The sequence below is a fragment of the Lepisosteus oculatus genome, chromosome 5 (assembly GCF_040954835.1).
Source record: "Lepisosteus oculatus isolate fLepOcu1 chromosome 5, fLepOcu1.hap2, whole genome shotgun sequence".
NCBI classification, from domain to species: domain Eukaryota; kingdom Metazoa; phylum Chordata; class Actinopteri; order Semionotiformes; family Lepisosteidae; genus Lepisosteus; species Lepisosteus oculatus.
The window spans coordinates 40,451,848-40,468,036 of record NC_090700.1 but is presented as its reverse complement, the minus strand read 5'-3'; the positions used below and the strand labels follow the sequence as shown (position 1 = coordinate 40,468,036).

The following is a 16,189-nucleotide window of genomic DNA, read 5'->3' as shown; positions in this document are numbered from 1 at the left end:
TAACGAAGGCAATATTTTGAGTAATCAGTTGTGAAAACCCTCAACACAAATCTCAGAAATCTTGTGAATGATTTCTTTAGTTAACTTTTTAAATGGCTCTTCAGGTTAGGACAGAACCAGAAGACACTAATTTCAAGAACTACGTCTGAGACCTCCGGTCAACAGTTTAACAAAGTCTTGTAGGAATGAATTCTCTTCATCCCTGTCGTTCTGTCTGTCTCTGTACCTGCAGGGCCTCCCCAGCGTCCCCAGTACACCAGTTATGCAGTGGGAGGAGCCGTAGCTGCAGGAGGGATGTTTGTGCTTCTTCTTCTTCTTTATAAAAAACTGAGGCATCACAGGCCCAGACAAGGTAAGAAGGACATAAGCTCTGACCACTGTAGCAGACTGGGCAGGGGTGTACAGCACAGCACTTTCCAGCTTGTATAGTACAGGTCTAGTAGGTATATGATGCCAAATACTGATGTTGGGGCACAGCAGGAGAAGGCCCTGTCGCCCCTAGGGTGTAGACAAGATGAGGGAAAAGACAGGAGACTAGAATTAAATGATGGTTGTGAGCTGGGGAGCAGGACGATAGAAACTCAGAGAGGTACTGATGTGTCAAGCCATGCAGAGCCTTACAGGCGAGCTTGAGCATTTTGAAGTCCACATGAAATCTGACAGGGAACCAGTGCCAGGACTCCAGGATAGGAGTAGTGTGATCACTTGCACTAAAACTGGTCAGGATCCTGGCTGCCAAACCTTGGACATACTGAAGTTTGTTTTTTAAATGTGGATTTAGATACAGTAATCAATATGAGAGAAAGGCTGGTGCTGCTGTGTTTCAGGCCCAGGTGCTGGTGGAGCCAATGACTATGAACCACTGGACGTAAATTACCAGCATGAGCCAACAGACAGTAAGTGTGACTGAAATAAACACCACAGACTACCCCTCCCACCTTTAACAGTGTCATGCTGTCGAAACATAGCCCAACTCTTTAATTTACTGAATTATTTATTGTCCTCATTAAGAGTCCTTCATTAAGGCTGGTAGGGGTCTCTGATTTGGCTCCTGTGTTATTAGGACAGACATGTTTCCTCTGAACCTGTCAGAACGAAGATTAGGAGCTGGAAGTGTGTGTTGTGTCTGTGCCAGTGCTGTGTGGCAGTGTGAGCTGTAACTGCCCTGAATTAAACACAGATCAGTGACTCCACTGTCTTAACCCACCTGTGTCTTAACCCACCTGGATCACTGACAGGTGCTGCTGTGTTTCAGGCTCAGGTGCTGCTGGAGCCGATGACGATGAGCCACTGATCAGAGGAAATCGTCGGCGTGATTCAATAGACAGTAAGTGTAACTGAAAAGCACACAGACTACAGCTCCCACCTTTAAAAGTGTCATGCTGTAGAAACCCAGTTCTGCAGATACGGAACAGCTCTCTTCCTGTTGCCCGCTGGGCACTCTGGAACAGTGCTCTCTAGCTTCTGTGGGAGTGAATTATTCCTGATTTGCATGCCCCTAAATCATTCTCACTCCTTCTGTATTGAAAATAATGAAATATTTTTTCATTTATTGAATATTCAAATATTGAAGAATTCCCTTTTGGTTTATTTCAGCTCCCCGGATAAATATGTGATGAAGAAGAGTTGGAGGTCTCAAGAGAGGACAGTGGCTGTGTTAGTATTTTAGAAGAAGATTAAGAATTTGGACACTTTGTGAGCTGGATTTCTGGAAATATCTGAGGAGTTTTGTGCTTTAATAGACTTCTAATGCTATGGCCCATTGGCCCCTTGCTGTCAGAATGCTGGGCTGTTCCCCCTCGTACAGCACTGTACAATAACAAGGAATAAAGTCCAGTGTCTTGGGAAGCTCAGTGGAACTGTACTGTTGCAGGTTACCTAGCAAGAAAACATCACTGATCCATTGGAAGGAGAGGAAAGCTTTCTGCTTTTCTGGTAGTGAATTTAAAATACCTTCCAGCTGTTTCTTAAAAGTGCTCAGGCTTTGGGTTTCAGCCACTGGCCAGACACCCACAACTCTTAGTTCTATAAATGAAACTCGGAATACTTTGGTGATTGTTTTTTATTCTCTGTGCTTTAGTGTGTATGTTAAATAGAATTTGTTAAACATGTTTGTCGATTTGATGTAGAAAAATCACATCCCTGACTTTTTACTGACGTCCAGTCTGGACTGTACACACTCCTCCACACACACCCTTACACACAGACACACCTATACACTGATCTTGCTGTGATTTCATTTTGTAATTTTGTATGTATGTTAGGCAAAGTAAGGATTGGGAGCATTTTTTAGAATATATTTTTAATTGTTTTTTTAAAGAAAAATGCTATTTTTGTACTTGAATAGAAATAAATTCCTTAAACTATCTCCTGGGGCTAGCTCAAGTGCATTATCAGTTATTTTCCTGTAATTCTCTGTTATTTATTACACACTAATACTATCAAACTTATAAAAAGATGCACAAGATTATTAGCAGCACTTAATGTTGGGGAATTAATATGTTTATATAACATTTTATAGGAACAAGTAATAGGTTTATTCCATGCTGAAAAAAAGAAGAAAGAAAACACAATGTTTTGGCCGTGGAGCCTTCTTCAGGTGTGTTGTAAAATATAACATTTTATATTTTGTTATTTCTTCCGGCATATTTGTATGTTTGTGCATGGTATTCTACTTCACGCTGGGTCTGTAAAACCCAGTTTATTTGGAATATATTTAATTTTCTTTCACACTGTAAAATTTCCATATTCCCTAATAAATCTTTCCCAATTAATCCTTTAGCATATCATCGATGCGGTGTCTCCCTGCATGTGATTAATGGAAGTTAACATCACAACGATATTGTTACGTCACTCCTCATACAGAATGATGGGTACAGCTCAGGTTATAAACTCACTCTGTTCCTTCAGTTCATTAGCAAGAGCTGATGCAGTTAGACCAGACCTGCTGATCCAGGGCACCATTTCCCTACTGTGGCACTTCCAGTTTTCGATCCTTAATTGCTTCATTAACCCAGGTACTTAAGGATTAGCTAAAAAAGACTTGGAGTGGCTGGAGTCCAGAAGTCAAGGCTGCCCAGCCCTGGCCTACATGCTATGACGATGACTGTAATATCAGCCCTTGTGTGTCTGTTGGGCACAGTTCTCAACCCCTGATCCACAGACCCTGCTGTAGCCTCCAGTAACATATCCGAGTGAATGGTTTCCTGCTGTGGACCGCTTTTTAACCTACATGGTCCTCAGAGGAGGAGGAACTTCTAGAGTTGATCCCTGGTATGAAAAACTGGAATCTAGGATCAGACTTATGAGTGTGGAGGAACAGTGATTAATATTCTATGACAATTAATATCAGTAGATACTTAACTATACTGAATCTAATACCTGAACTGTTACCTACTTGTCTCCACTGAACAACAAGATTCTGAAAGTACATCAGGAATAGATTTGACCAAGAATTAGATTGATAAAACATGGCCTGATTTCTTTTATAGAAATGTCCATGTACAGTACAGTACATCTATCTTCAGAAGGTCTAGGTTGCAGGCCTAAATGGCTGCAATAATAGTGTTTGCTGTTGTGGCTGTAGGACACACTACAGGCAGAGGGGAGATAAAAAGAGGATCTATTGTGATATATAAGGATCCTGTATAACTTTATAACTCTATAATAAACTAGTCTATGTTACGTCTTGAGAGTCTTAATTCTTCTGTGAAACTATCAAGAGTTGTGGGTTCTCCACGCCTGAGCCCAGAGCTCCTCCCTGCAGAGCTGTGATCCTTTGAATGAGATTTACAATCGAGGTGCTGACTCTCCATGGTCATTAAACATCCCAGGGTTTTTCTTGAAATGAGTAGGGGTCCAGCACAAAGAGCAGATTCTCTTCCGGAGGGGGCTCGGTGTGGTCACACACAGGCACAATCTGGACTCGAACTCAGAGACAGCGATGATGAAAAGCACCATGCAGGAGGTTGGAAAGTGTTTCCAGGGGTGGGCTTGTGAGTTTCAATGGGATGAAAGAGGTTTGAAGAGCCCAGGAAGTCGTTCCTGTTAAAAGCTTAAACTTCTTTGCGAGCTGCACAAACCAGAGCAAGAGCTCTTGGATTAAACTCAATCTGGACTGATTCATACTAAATAATTATGCACATAGTAAAATCATCTCCATTAAAGCTAAATAATCCACTCATAGACTAAACTATGGCCCTGTGAGTGTACTAAATAAAGCTGTTTAGAAAACTGATGAAAACCAATAGATTAAACACTTGTTCCTAAATACACAACTTATGTGAGAAGCTAAATGACCCTGCAACTCACAACTGGCAACCCACTGAAGCTCAGCAGGTGTGAGCCTGGTTGGTACCTGAATGGGAGACCTCCTGGGAAAAACTAAGTTAGTGGGGCCAGTAGGGGGTGCTCATCCTGTGGTCTGTTTCAATCCTAATACCCCAGTATAGTGACGGGGACAATATACTTAAAAAGGATGAGACGGAAAACAGAGGTCCTTTCTCTCTGTGGTCCTTAAAAATCCCAGGGTGTCTCTTGGAAAGAACAGAGGTGTTACCCCTGGTTTGCTGGACAGATTTCCCACTGTCCTTTACCGATGATACCTCCTATGGTTTCTCACTATCAACTCGCTTCATTACTCTGCTCTCCTCCCCTCTGATAGCTCATGTGTGGTGAGAATACTAGTGCACTTTGGCTACCACATCATCCAGGTGCGCTGGAGGAGAGTCCCCATTGTCTGTGAATGCCTCTGAATGGAGTATCCAGAAAAGTGCTATGTAAGTGTATTATTATGCTGTTCGCTGTTTTACAAACAGTATTCCCGTTTATGTCCAGCAGAGGGCGGGCTAGCTCTATTTTTCAAGTCGTTGTGCTCCTGTTCTAACGGTGCTCAAGTCGGTAATTAGACCCGGCTCCTCGCCCGAGGGACACGCCGCTGCAGGCTCCAGTAGTTTCACCGCGGCTTGTTGAGCAATTTTATGTTTCAGTTCCATATTAAATCTTGACGGAATTCCAACAGCATGAGACTTCCTTCTTAATGCTGTATTTTGTGGGTGCTTTAGATATTCAAACTAAAACTCGTATTCACATTCTACTGATTATACAGCAAAGGGAAGTATTGGTATTAAAAATGTTAACTTCTCAGCACATTACAACCTCAGTCATCAGCCCCCTGGAAGGGTAGAAACCGGAGGATCTCGTTAGGGCTCTTTCAGGGCTCCTGTGCTGTCGTTTTACTCACTGTCTGAGCTCCCCCTGTGGTGAAACACTGGGCCCGTGAGCAGCAGGCTGGACAGCTCTCCAGCAGTCCAGGACAGGGGCCAGGAGGAAGTGATCAGCTGCACCTGCCCTGCCAGTCTGAGCCAGTTACAGACTAGCTGTGTGTCGCTATAATAGTACAGTAAGAGTGAGGACTTGTTCCTGAGTGAGAGCAAAGGAGGTTTGTAGAAATTCCAGATGTTTCTGTAAGATATGCAAAGTTCTCTTCCTAGAAACTAAACATGAGAAACACAGAGCTGAGAATGTGTGCCATCAGGTGGGATCAATCAAGCATGTAATACTTATAGACATTTTCAGTTCATTAAAAAGAAGAGGAAACAGATTTGGCTGATGCTGCAATTATCACAAAGCCTGTGAAAAACTGCAGTTGACACATAACAGGACTGTGGGGTCTGAGGCTGGTCAGAACTGGCAGCTCATGTGATACTGGGAAATATCATAGCTCATGTCAAACACCCAGCCCTCTGGCATGAGCTGAGCAAGTTTCTCTTCTCTTCTCTTCTCCAGTTCTTCTCATTAACCAGGAGACACAGAGGCTGAGGTCCTGCCATGCTGCTCTGGACCCTGACTGTGGCCCTGCTGCTCTGCAGAGTCAGTCTGAAGACACAGGCAGGTAAGAGAGCCGTCTTGCTGACCAGCACTGTCCAGGGCTCTCTGCTCTTACTGTGGGCAGCCCAGGACACTGTCCCTCATGGTCACTGTGCTGCTGGACACGCTGATAGTGCAGGTCTAAATGTGACCCTGACCCTGCTGACCAGACACTGTGCAGGGCTCTCTGCTCTTACCATGGGCAGCCCAGGACACTGTCCCTCATGGTCACTGTGCTGCTGGACAGAGGTACACTGGAGACACTGCTGGATTAGTAAGAATATTGGTCCTTAAAAAATTTACCCAATACTACTTGTTTACTGTTTCCCATTGGAAATATGCTTATTATTAACAGACTATCCTGTGTTCTCTCTACTCTGAGTTCATGTTTCTTTGTTACTGTGTTAAATGAAGGAAAAGGCTTCATTTTTGTAGACAAATGGATCGGGTTTATACAGCACAGTCAGAGATAATAATAAATATATCTCTTTCATCTCCACCACCTCAACATCACAGGAGAGTCCAGTATCCTGGGTTGTGGCAACAGCTGTTTCGTCTTGTGTCCACAGATGTTCGTGTTGTTGTCCCGAAGTCCTCAGTCACTGGCCCCTACCAGAACAGCGTGACCCTCCTCTGTATCTTCTCCAGTAACGGCTCTGTCCCCATTGGGAATGTCTCAGTGCGCTGGGAGAAACGGCCCAACATTACTGTATTTGCCTATGAGAACGGACAGGAACAGCCTGATATTGAGAACCCAGCCTACAGAAATCGCACCAGCCTCTTCTCTGATGTAACTGCGGGGGCTGCCTCTATCGTGCTGGTGAATCTGTCCCTCTGTGACGCTGGGACATACACCTGTCGAGTGGGGAGCCCTGACAGTGACTACGGGGAAGGACAGCTCACCCTCTCTGTGGCTGGTATGTTTTATGTATTGAATAGGAGTTTGTCATGTTGCTGAAGGATCAGTGATTTGTTAAGATATCAAAATTAATCAATATTATATTTATAAAAATAATTTCTGTTCTCCTGGGACTTCTCTACAAATAGATAGTGCTCAATAATTTAAAATAAATCCATAATCATTTAAAAAAAGATTAAAAAACCTTTATAACACAAAGTTCTCCATGTTTCAAAGAGTGTGCAGTGAGGATTAAATAAAATTGATATTCTCCTATCTGTGTTTTCAGCAAAGCCACTGAACTGTACCTTCAGTTTCCAAGATTACAACAGTCTCAGCTATCTCTCCTCTGGCTGGTTTCCTGCACCGGTGGTGTTCTGGACTGATGGGGACAACAAAAACATCACTAACAGCAGCAGCACCAGCTTCACTCACAGAGCTGACGGGCTTTACGACATCAATTCCACACTTCTCTTGCACAATGTGTTCAACATTATGAGAATTTATATTAATCACATCAACCCATTGACTGGCCAGAATGAGACGGTGGTATTTCAGCAGGTCACTGCAGGTAAGAAGTCTACGATGTGTGATAGTAAGTCAGGGATGCTGTGTGAGTCGGATTCTGTCTGTATGTGTTGCTGTATCTCGAGACTCATAGTCCAGGTCTCTGCACCACACTGTCCGCACTGAGCGGCTGCAGTCTGGTCACACAGGGAGGAGGGCTCTGCTTCTCCAGTCCTGCAGGGATCTCAAGGTGCTGAAGGCCATTCTGCTGTTGGGTCTGTAGTATAGCTGTGTCTGGAACAGGCTGTCGGACCCGAGTCCAGAGTGCCCAGTGTCTTCTGGTTAGAGTTCCACCCAAGCCTTCAGTCACACAACTTGTCTAATTACTGGTTTAACTGCACAGTGGAATTCAGAGGGAATGTGGGAATAATCCCCAGTAAAATAAAATTGAATTAGGAATATTAATGAGGGATTAGGACCTGAGAATCCTTGTTTTAACCCACTTGACTGAGAGTTAAACACCTGGCTGTCGGAGGAGGGAGTCAGGAGTTGACCAGTAAGAGCCACACAGCTGGAGATGGGCTGGAAGAGGGATCATGGGATGCTGGGTTTTCAGAAAGTGATGTCATGAGAAAGAGAGTAGCAGAGGTGCAGGAGACCCTGGTTGCTCTCATCCATCCCGAACCTTAATTAAAAACCCTGCTACTTACCAACTTACTAACCAGACTAAGTGACATGGGTGTTATGAGTAAGTAGTTGTAAGAGACTTTAAGAAAAATGACTATGCATGTTTAAATATGAAAATGATTAGGTTTATTGTACAATGAATTACTCAGGCTGGAGCAAATGACAAGAATCTAGGCTCCCCAGGAGTCTGTTACTCCTGGTCTGGAGTTTCTTACAGTTATATAGAAACAGACTGAGGTGTCTCTTTGTCAGTGACGCTGGCTCTGTTCCTGTAGGTCCTCCCCAGCGTCCCGACCACAGTGTTTATATAGTTGTAGCAGTAACAGCTGCAGGAGTGCTGGTTGGGATTGTTATCACTGCAGGAGTTTGTTACATATGGAGACAGGACAGCTCCAGACAAGGTAAGAACATGAGCTCTGACCACTAAAGCAGGAAGGGGAAGTGAAATGTATCTGCAGCCTATTTATCAGCAACTCACTGTCATGACACCTCATCAAGACAGGATACAGGGTCCCAGCAAGAACATGAGTTTTTTTCATAAGGAAGAACATTGTCTGCTCAGTCAGTAACAGGCCCATCACTGGGCTGTGCTGTAGTGACACAGTCCAGTAAATACAAGGTACAGTGCAGCAGGTTACAGAGAGGCATTGCTGCTGTGTCAGGGACAGCAGGTTTAACCCTCAGCACTGGACTGGGATCTGCTGTGGCCACAAATCTGCCTGGAGTCTCACACACACAAGTCCATTAGAATCGTCAATTTCTTAATTTCAATGTCAATCCCTTTTGTTTAACCGTAATCCAAGTGAGTGCACCAAACTATAATGATCTTTAAATTAATATCTCAATTTAAAAACAATTGTGCACATCATACCTGCACAGTTTTAGTAGAGTAATTTGGAGTTTTTCATACAAGGACTAAAATATTTGTGTCATTTTTACAGTCATTCAGAACAGTAATGTTTCCTCTGAAACTGTATGAACAAAGATTAGGAGCTGGAAGTGTGCGTTGTGTCTGTGCCAGTGCTGTGTGGCAGTATGAGCTGTAACTGCCCTGAATTAAACACAGATTGGTGACTCCACTGTCTTAACCCAGCTGTGGAGAAGCTCCTGCAGAGAGACGGGCTGGATCACTGACAATTGCTGCTGTGTTTCAGGTCCAGGTGTTGCTGGAGCCGATGACAATGAGCCACTGGACGTAAACTACCAGCATGAGCCAACAGACAGTAAGTGTGACTGAAATAAACTGTTACGCATTCCACTCGCGTCTCTGTCCCGTCTTGCATTCCCACACGCACACCCTTTAACAAACACTCGTGCCACAAATACAACACCTATCACCGTTTACTCCTCTCACTATTTTAGCTCTCCTCTTTTCTCACTTCCCTGCTCATTATTGCGGATACTCATCGATCTCCCAAGTGCGCGTTATTCTCTTGCTTAAACTTCGGTATTTGATCTCCTAGCCTGCTCCTCGTTTTCAACTTCGCCTTGTGATTTGGATTGTTGCTTCCTCGTTGTCTCTCCGTGTTCTGACCTACTCGCCTGCTTCCTGGTATTCTTTTTTGCTTGCCGATTCGGCTTAGTGTTTCTCTCTGTCTCCTGAGTCCTGCACTGGATCCATTCACCCTATCAGCCCCATTCTGACATGAACACCACAGACTACCGCTCCCACCTTTAACAGTGTCATGCTGTAGAAACATAGCCCAACTCTGTCATTTACTGAATTATCTATTGTCCTCATTAAGACTGTTAGGGGTCTCTGATTTGGCTCCTGTGTTATTAGGACAGACATGTTTCCTCTGAACCTGTCAGAACGAAGATTAGGAGCTGGAAGTGTGTTATGTCTGTGGCAGTGTGAGCTGTAACTGCCCTGAATTAAACACAGATCGGTGACTCCACTGTCTTAACCCAGCTGTGGAGAGACTCCTGCAGAGAGACAGGCTGGATCACTGACAGGTGCTGCTGTGTTTCAGGCCCAGGTGCTGCTGGAGCCGATGACAAAGAGCCACTGATCAGAGGAAATCGTCGGCGTGATTCAATAGACAGTAAGTGTAACTGAAAAGCACACAGACTACAGCTCCCACCTTTAAAAGTGTCATGCTGTAGAAACCCAGTTCTGCAGATACGGAACAGCTCTCTTCCTTTTGCCCGCTGGACTCTCTGGAACAGTGCTCTCTAGCTGCTGTGGGAGTGAATTATTCCTGATTTGAATGCCCCCTCTTCAATCTCACTCTTTCTGTGCTGAAAGTAATGACGTGCTATTGAACAATTCCTGGTTTGTTTGATTTATTTTAGAACCCAGAGTAAATATGTAATGAAGAAGAGCTGGAGGACTCAAGAAAGGACAGTGGCTGTGCTTAGAAGATTAAGACACTGTTTGAGCTGGATTCTTAAAAAGCTCTGAGGGCATGGTTGTGTGGTCCTGTATTTATTGACATTTTCATGCACTTTTTTCAAGTACTTTTTCATGTTCATTCCCTTAATGGCTGCAGTAATTGTGCTTGCTGTTGTGGATGTAGGACACACTACAGGCAGGGGGGGTCTCTCCTATGATTTGTAATGAATCTGTTTACCTCATAACTCTGTAATAAAATTGTCCAACAGATATTGAGGTTCTTAATTCTTCATTCTTCTGTGAGACACAAACAAGGGTCAAGGGTTCTCCACTCCTGAGCCCAGAGCTCCCGTCCCTCCACACAGAGCAGACTGTGTTCCTGATGGGGCTCAGTGTGGTCACACGTGAGCAGAGTCCAGACTCGGGCAAGTTTCTCTATGAGCAGGAAAGGAGAACCATCTTCTTCCCGTTAAAAACCTCTGTTCCTGTCGACTTTAAGAGGCCACACATCAGCCTCAAAATAGTGTTGGTCCTTGGTAAATGTGTTTCAGCAGTGAGCGGTGAGGAAAGTTGTCACACAGGAGGGTGGGAAGGCTGTGAACTTTCACAGGAAGATAGAATGTGTTTCTGAGGTTGAGTTTGTGCGTTTCTGTGGGGTGACTGGGGTTTGAGCCCAGGAGTGTCATTCTTACCAGCTTCAACTTTCATTCAACTACATTTGCTCTGGGACTGAACTCAGGTGGACTAATACGGACAGATAATCAAACACAGAAAAACAGCTCCTTTAAAACGAATTAATCAACCACTGTGGTATTTCGAAATGCCCAGTGTTTATGGTTTGCTCTTTTACAATTGTACTGCGTTCCCACGTATATCCAGCAGAGGGCAGTCTAGCACTAGTTTTAAAGTAGTTGAGTTCCACTGAGCTAGAGGAGCTCCGTGAAGCTGGCCCCCCTACTGACAGCACAAACGATGAAACCCACCTCATTCGTTAGTGCTACGTTTGTGCCGTTGAAAGTAGAGTTTGTGCTGCTTTCGTTTCCGAGATATAGCGCCTTGTTTTTTTTTTCCAAGTAATCACGTGACTATCTACAAGGACGTTTACAGGTACGAACAAATTCGGTACTTTGCAGCTTTTACAGGAATTACATTTAGGGAGGAGTTACCATGTTAGTTCATTGGGTTAGGTGTTTTCTTTTAATTTTTTATAATGTTCTCGAAAATATATTGCTTTTGTACTCCTTTCATTGGTGAAGAGACACCAGTTTCCAAATTACCGCTGTTACAACTCGAGAGCCCATATTTACATTTGTAGGTATTAGTTTCAAGATCGATATAATTTAACAATAAAAAACAAAATTGAAAGCACGAGCATAATAATATAATTATCATAGACTTTACATTTCATTTACAAGTACAAAGCAGAAGGTGTTTCCCCTACCTTAAATATAGAAAAATATTTCGAAGAGTACGGGACATTGTTTATCAATAAAGACGTTAAAAGAAGCCGATGTAGTTATTTTGCAAATAAGTAAAGCATTTTAGAAATAGGTACTCATTGACAGTAAACAAGCCGATCTTCCTGGCGCTGCTAGCTTGAACAGCTCTCAGACCCGTGATTGGCTAAACCCCCGAACAGCTCGAGCCGCGATTGGGTGAAGAGTGAGAATCGATACTCTGATTGAGTAAAGCGCCACAGCGGAAGTTCCGAGAACATGTAGATACATAGGTGATGGATGTACTGTAGCCCCGGTTAACCGTGTGTGCTGTATGAGCACGCTGGATAAACAGTAGCACATCCAGTGGTTTCCAATTACTAATCAATCTAAGATAAGCCGCACTGAGGTCAAAACTGAATAGCAGACAAAGAATGTCATGGCATCCACAGCGCGTTCACGACTCCGATAGCATGTCACAATAGGAGAACGTGCATCACGATCACATCGGGATACCCATTGCGACTGGTGCATCACTGTCATGGCGCCACTGATCTTTTATTGCGATATGGCATACCCCCGACTAAACGCCCACCCCCATGTCGCGACACGGAGTCCACATATCGTGATATGACAAACACCCCCGCGCCCATGTCGCGACATGAAGCTCGCATATCGCGATATGACATACTCCGGTAAAAATACCCCGCGCCCATGTCGCGACATGAAAGGCCCTATATCGCGATATGACATGCCCGGCCAACACGCCCACCCCCCGATGTCGCGACATGGAGTCCATATATCGCGATATGACAAAAAATTTCACGCCCATGTCGCGACATGAAGCCCCTATATTGCGATATGACATACCCTGACAAAATGCTCCGCCCCCAGGTCTGGACATGGAGTCCATATATCGCGATGTCCTATCTGGGTATATCATGTCCTGATATGAGATCTTTGTTGCAACAACGGTGCCAGGCTGGCATGGAAGCAAGGCACCAGTTGTGATATACACTTCCGCGATATACATGGGGTCCCCATCATGATATGCAGCGGAGGTCTTATCGCGATGGTATCCCACAGTTACGCGTTGGGCAACAGCGTGTCATGTGCTTTAGAAAATAAAATCCATAGATCTTACAATTGTAACGCTAACGGCCGACAGGCACTGTGTAAGAGCCGGCGTACCAGAGCAGGTGACGTCACCGCCCTTCCCTGTGATAGCAGGACTACAGCGAACGGGCTGTAGAGAGATCTCTGTTTGGCTCACCGGACTGGGTCCCTGCAGAGTGACGCGGGAGTCCCGAGTTCGAGCCCCCGATGGTGGGGGACCGACCTAATGCGGCAAGGGCGCCTGCCAGATCCCCGTTGCGTTATACAATTATGGTGATTTTACATACATTATAACCACAGGTTTATGTCATAGATGGTTAAAGTGTTGGCATGCGTCATGTCTTTGTATTATTCACATCTAAGGAGGCTCATATGTTTATGGATATTGAATGTTAAGGGTACGAGCTAAACTGTAACAGAGCGCTTGAACTCGGCAGACGGAGTCACTGCAGGTCAAAAGTCACTGTGCATGGTCACATGATCACTAGAAAAACAAGGCGCTATATCTCGGGAACGAAAGCAGCAAACGTAGCACTAACGATCGAGAGGTTTCCCTACGACATTGTAGGTGGACTGAGTGACGTCACGACCCCGAAAAAACAAGTCGCTATATCTCGGAACCGAAAGCAGAAAATCGCTACTTTCAACGGCACAAACGTAGCACTAACGAATGAGGTGGGTTTCATCGTTTGGGCTGTCTGTGGGGGGCAACTTCACGGAGCTCCACTGAGGATGTCGGTGACAAAGCCATTAAGCGTTAAGCGGCTCCACAGCCGAAATGTTGCGTCTCTTATCTTTTCAGCATGGAAAAAACTTATTTGTTCCCTTTCAGCTACCTACTCGTACTTAATTAAGCAAGAGTGACGATTTCCTGAGAATCAGCCCCTTGTTGCACGCGCCATTAAAATGAAAGGCAGCTGTGAGTTCGAGAGTAGCTGGAACGACTTACAGTCTTTATATCCACCGATTCCATCGCCTCGAAGTATTGTTAGTATCCTTTACGTATTCTTGCTTGAAGGGAGAAAGTCTTTCAGAAGTGCTATCAATAAAACATTACTAATAAGGCATTCAGAAACGACTGAATTACAGCATGTAATTTATGTGAACTGCATGTTTATTACTTGTGTTGAGAGGTTACAGCACTTCGGTGCATTGGCATGTGTGTTGTATATACACCCATAGTACATACTGTATGAAGCATACACAATATACTTCCACAACAAACACACCCCAGCTAGGTACCACAACACTGTCCAGAACCGTTTCCCTGCTTCAGAGATGCTGTGGTCAGTAGATCAGTACATCAGATCTGATCTGGTCTGTGTTGTGTTTTGAAAGAGTTTCAGGGGGGTAGCTGCATCAGCATGCACAGGCTGAAAAGGAACAGGTAAAGGTTTATTCCATGCTGAAAATAAAAGACATGCAACATTTTGGCTGCGGAGCCTTCTTCAGGCGAAAGAAAAGAGCTGATCGGGCTGGTCAGACTGCGGTGTCACGCCGAGATGTCCGTGTCGGGTCTTGTAGAAGACCCTATGCGATGCGGTAAGAGCTGGAGAAAACAGAAGACGTGGTATGGGAGAACACACAGGGGTTTAACAGTGCACAAAATAATAGTGACAGCCCGTGAGACAGTGAACAAGGGAGACAAAGAACGGCATCCAAATCCAAACAGGTCCAAAGGCAGGTCAGGGCCCAGTCCAGGAGTCCAGCGGCGGGTGATCCATCCTGGGACACGACAAGGTTAAAATCCCCGGGAGGGGGGAACACACGGACAGACAAGACATGGAGGTCCAAGGGTGACGGGGCGAGATCCTCCAGACCCCGGGCTCAGGAAGTGGGAGGGGTCGGGGATGAGGCCTATGCCGTCAGGAGACGGATGTAGGGTTTCCTGGTGCCAGGTGGCGCTCACAACATCCTTACCCTAATGATGAGCCCCGAGGACTGGAGGAGCTGGTCTTTAAATAATACACCTAAGAAGGTACACCTGGGGAGTTAGCAACAATTACAGGAACAATAACAGGAGTAGTGGAGCGCCCTCTAGGGAGGGATGTCAGGCGTGACAGCGGGTGACCAGGTCAAGCTGAAGGAAGAGCCAGTCGGGCCATGAGTGACCTACCCAGGCTGAGAGAGAGAGACTGTCAGTCAGCAGGTGACCTGGGCAGGCTGCGAGAGGGATGGTCAGTCCACAACCCAGTCGGTCAGGCTGAGGGAGAGCACATCACAGCACGGATCAAACAGCAATATCTCACACACTGGGACACGCACACACAAACACAACATAAACTGGAATGCTACATAACTCTAAATAGACAATACACACTAGCCGAATACTTGACCAACATAAGTAACAGCGAAAAGAAACAGACCCTGACGAAGTACAGGCTCAGTGACACAGCCTGGCCATAGAAACTGGGCGACCTGGCTGCCCATAGAGGACAGGCTGTGCTCCCACTGCCAGCGGGGAGAAATACAGACAGAGGTGCACTTCCTACTGCACTGTGACAGATAGTCTGGGATTAGAGAAACATTCTTTCCCAAATTCACAAATCTAATTCCAGAAATCCCACACCTGCCAAAATCACAAGTCCCAATCCTACTGGAAAAGGGAGGAGGGACAGTTGAACTGGCAGCCCAGTATGTGATCTCCTGTCACAGCCTGTCTGTATTATAAATGTCTTTAAATATCTGTAGATTTTTATTTATGTTCATTGTACATGTTTTGTTTTGGCAACACTGATCATGCCAATAAAGCATCTTGAATTGAATTGAGTTGTGACCTGAGGGTGACCTGGTCAGGCGGAGGACAGCCAGTCAGGCCGCGGGAGACCTGGTCAGGCCAAGGGCAGCCAGTCAGGCCGCGGGAGACCTGGTCAGGCGGAAGGCAGCCAGTCAGGCCGCGGGAGACCTGGTCAGGCCAAGGGCAGCCAGTCAGGCTGCGGGAGACCTGGTCAGCTCTGGAGGAGCGGTGGCTCAGTCCTGTGTTGGACAGGTGTCATTTCCTCTGGCCCTCCTGAAGGCTGTGAGCGCTGTGTCTGCCCTGCAGTGACAGGGAGAGAAATGACTGGTGTGTGTGGGGACGAAACCATGGGAACAGGAAACTGTAGGTGAGACATGAGTGTGGGTTGAAGTGCAGGTCAAAGGCGGCTGGAAAATCACACTCATATGTGTCTCGATTGACACATACAGCGCACACGAGACACACGCTTGCACACACACACACAGCGCCTGCGCAGAGCCAGACGAGCCACCTGCAGCGGAAATCCGGTTTCCTTTTGTGGAGGAGCCCGAGCAGAGTGAGACAACGTCAGCGGGTCGGGAGATCAGGCAGGGATGCCCTCTGGA

General features: G+C 45.5%; 1 protein-coding gene and 2 long non-coding RNA genes across 5 annotated transcripts; 2 read left to right on the top strand and 1 right to left on the bottom strand.

Moving 5' to 3' along the window:
* Positions 1–314: 314 nt before the first annotated feature.
* LOC102697285 (uncharacterized) lies at positions 315–2,368 on the top strand. Its single transcript, XR_011189689.1, has 4 exons — positions 315–352; positions 828–896; positions 1,256–1,327; positions 1,597–2,368. It is a non-coding gene; the product is annotated as an uncharacterized lncRNA (long non-coding RNA).
* Positions 2,369–5,774: 3,406 nt separating this feature from the next.
* On the top strand, positions 5,775–10,567 carry LOC107076830 (programmed cell death 1 ligand 1-like). 2 transcript variants are annotated; one of them, XM_069190399.1, is made up of 7 exons: positions 5,778–5,893; positions 6,438–6,785; positions 7,056–7,337; positions 8,236–8,361; positions 9,115–9,183; positions 9,934–10,005; positions 10,256–10,567. In XM_069190399.1, the coding sequence occupies exons 1-7, from the start codon at positions 5,830–5,832 to the stop codon at positions 10,273–10,275; spliced, it is 981 nt and encodes a 326-aa protein (XP_069046500.1). In that variant the 5' UTR covers positions 5,778–5,829; the 3' UTR covers positions 10,276–10,567. The 2 variants fall into 2 exon arrangements, with proteins under 2 accessions (XP_015197978.2, XP_069046500.1); XM_015342492.2 differs by lacking the exon at positions 8,236–8,361 and having other exon boundaries at positions 5,775–5,893.
* Positions 6,499–13,089, bottom strand: LOC138239215 (uncharacterized). Of its 2 annotated transcripts, none has more exons than XR_011189687.1 (3): positions 13,005–13,089; positions 7,075–7,148; positions 6,499–6,585 (listed from the first exon to the last, which is right to left on the bottom strand). It is a non-coding gene; the product is annotated as an uncharacterized lncRNA (long non-coding RNA). The 2 variants fall into 2 exon arrangements; XR_011189688.1 differs by lacking the exon at positions 13,005–13,089 and adding an exon at positions 12,923–13,004.
* Positions 13,090–16,189: the final 3,100 nt, after the last annotated feature.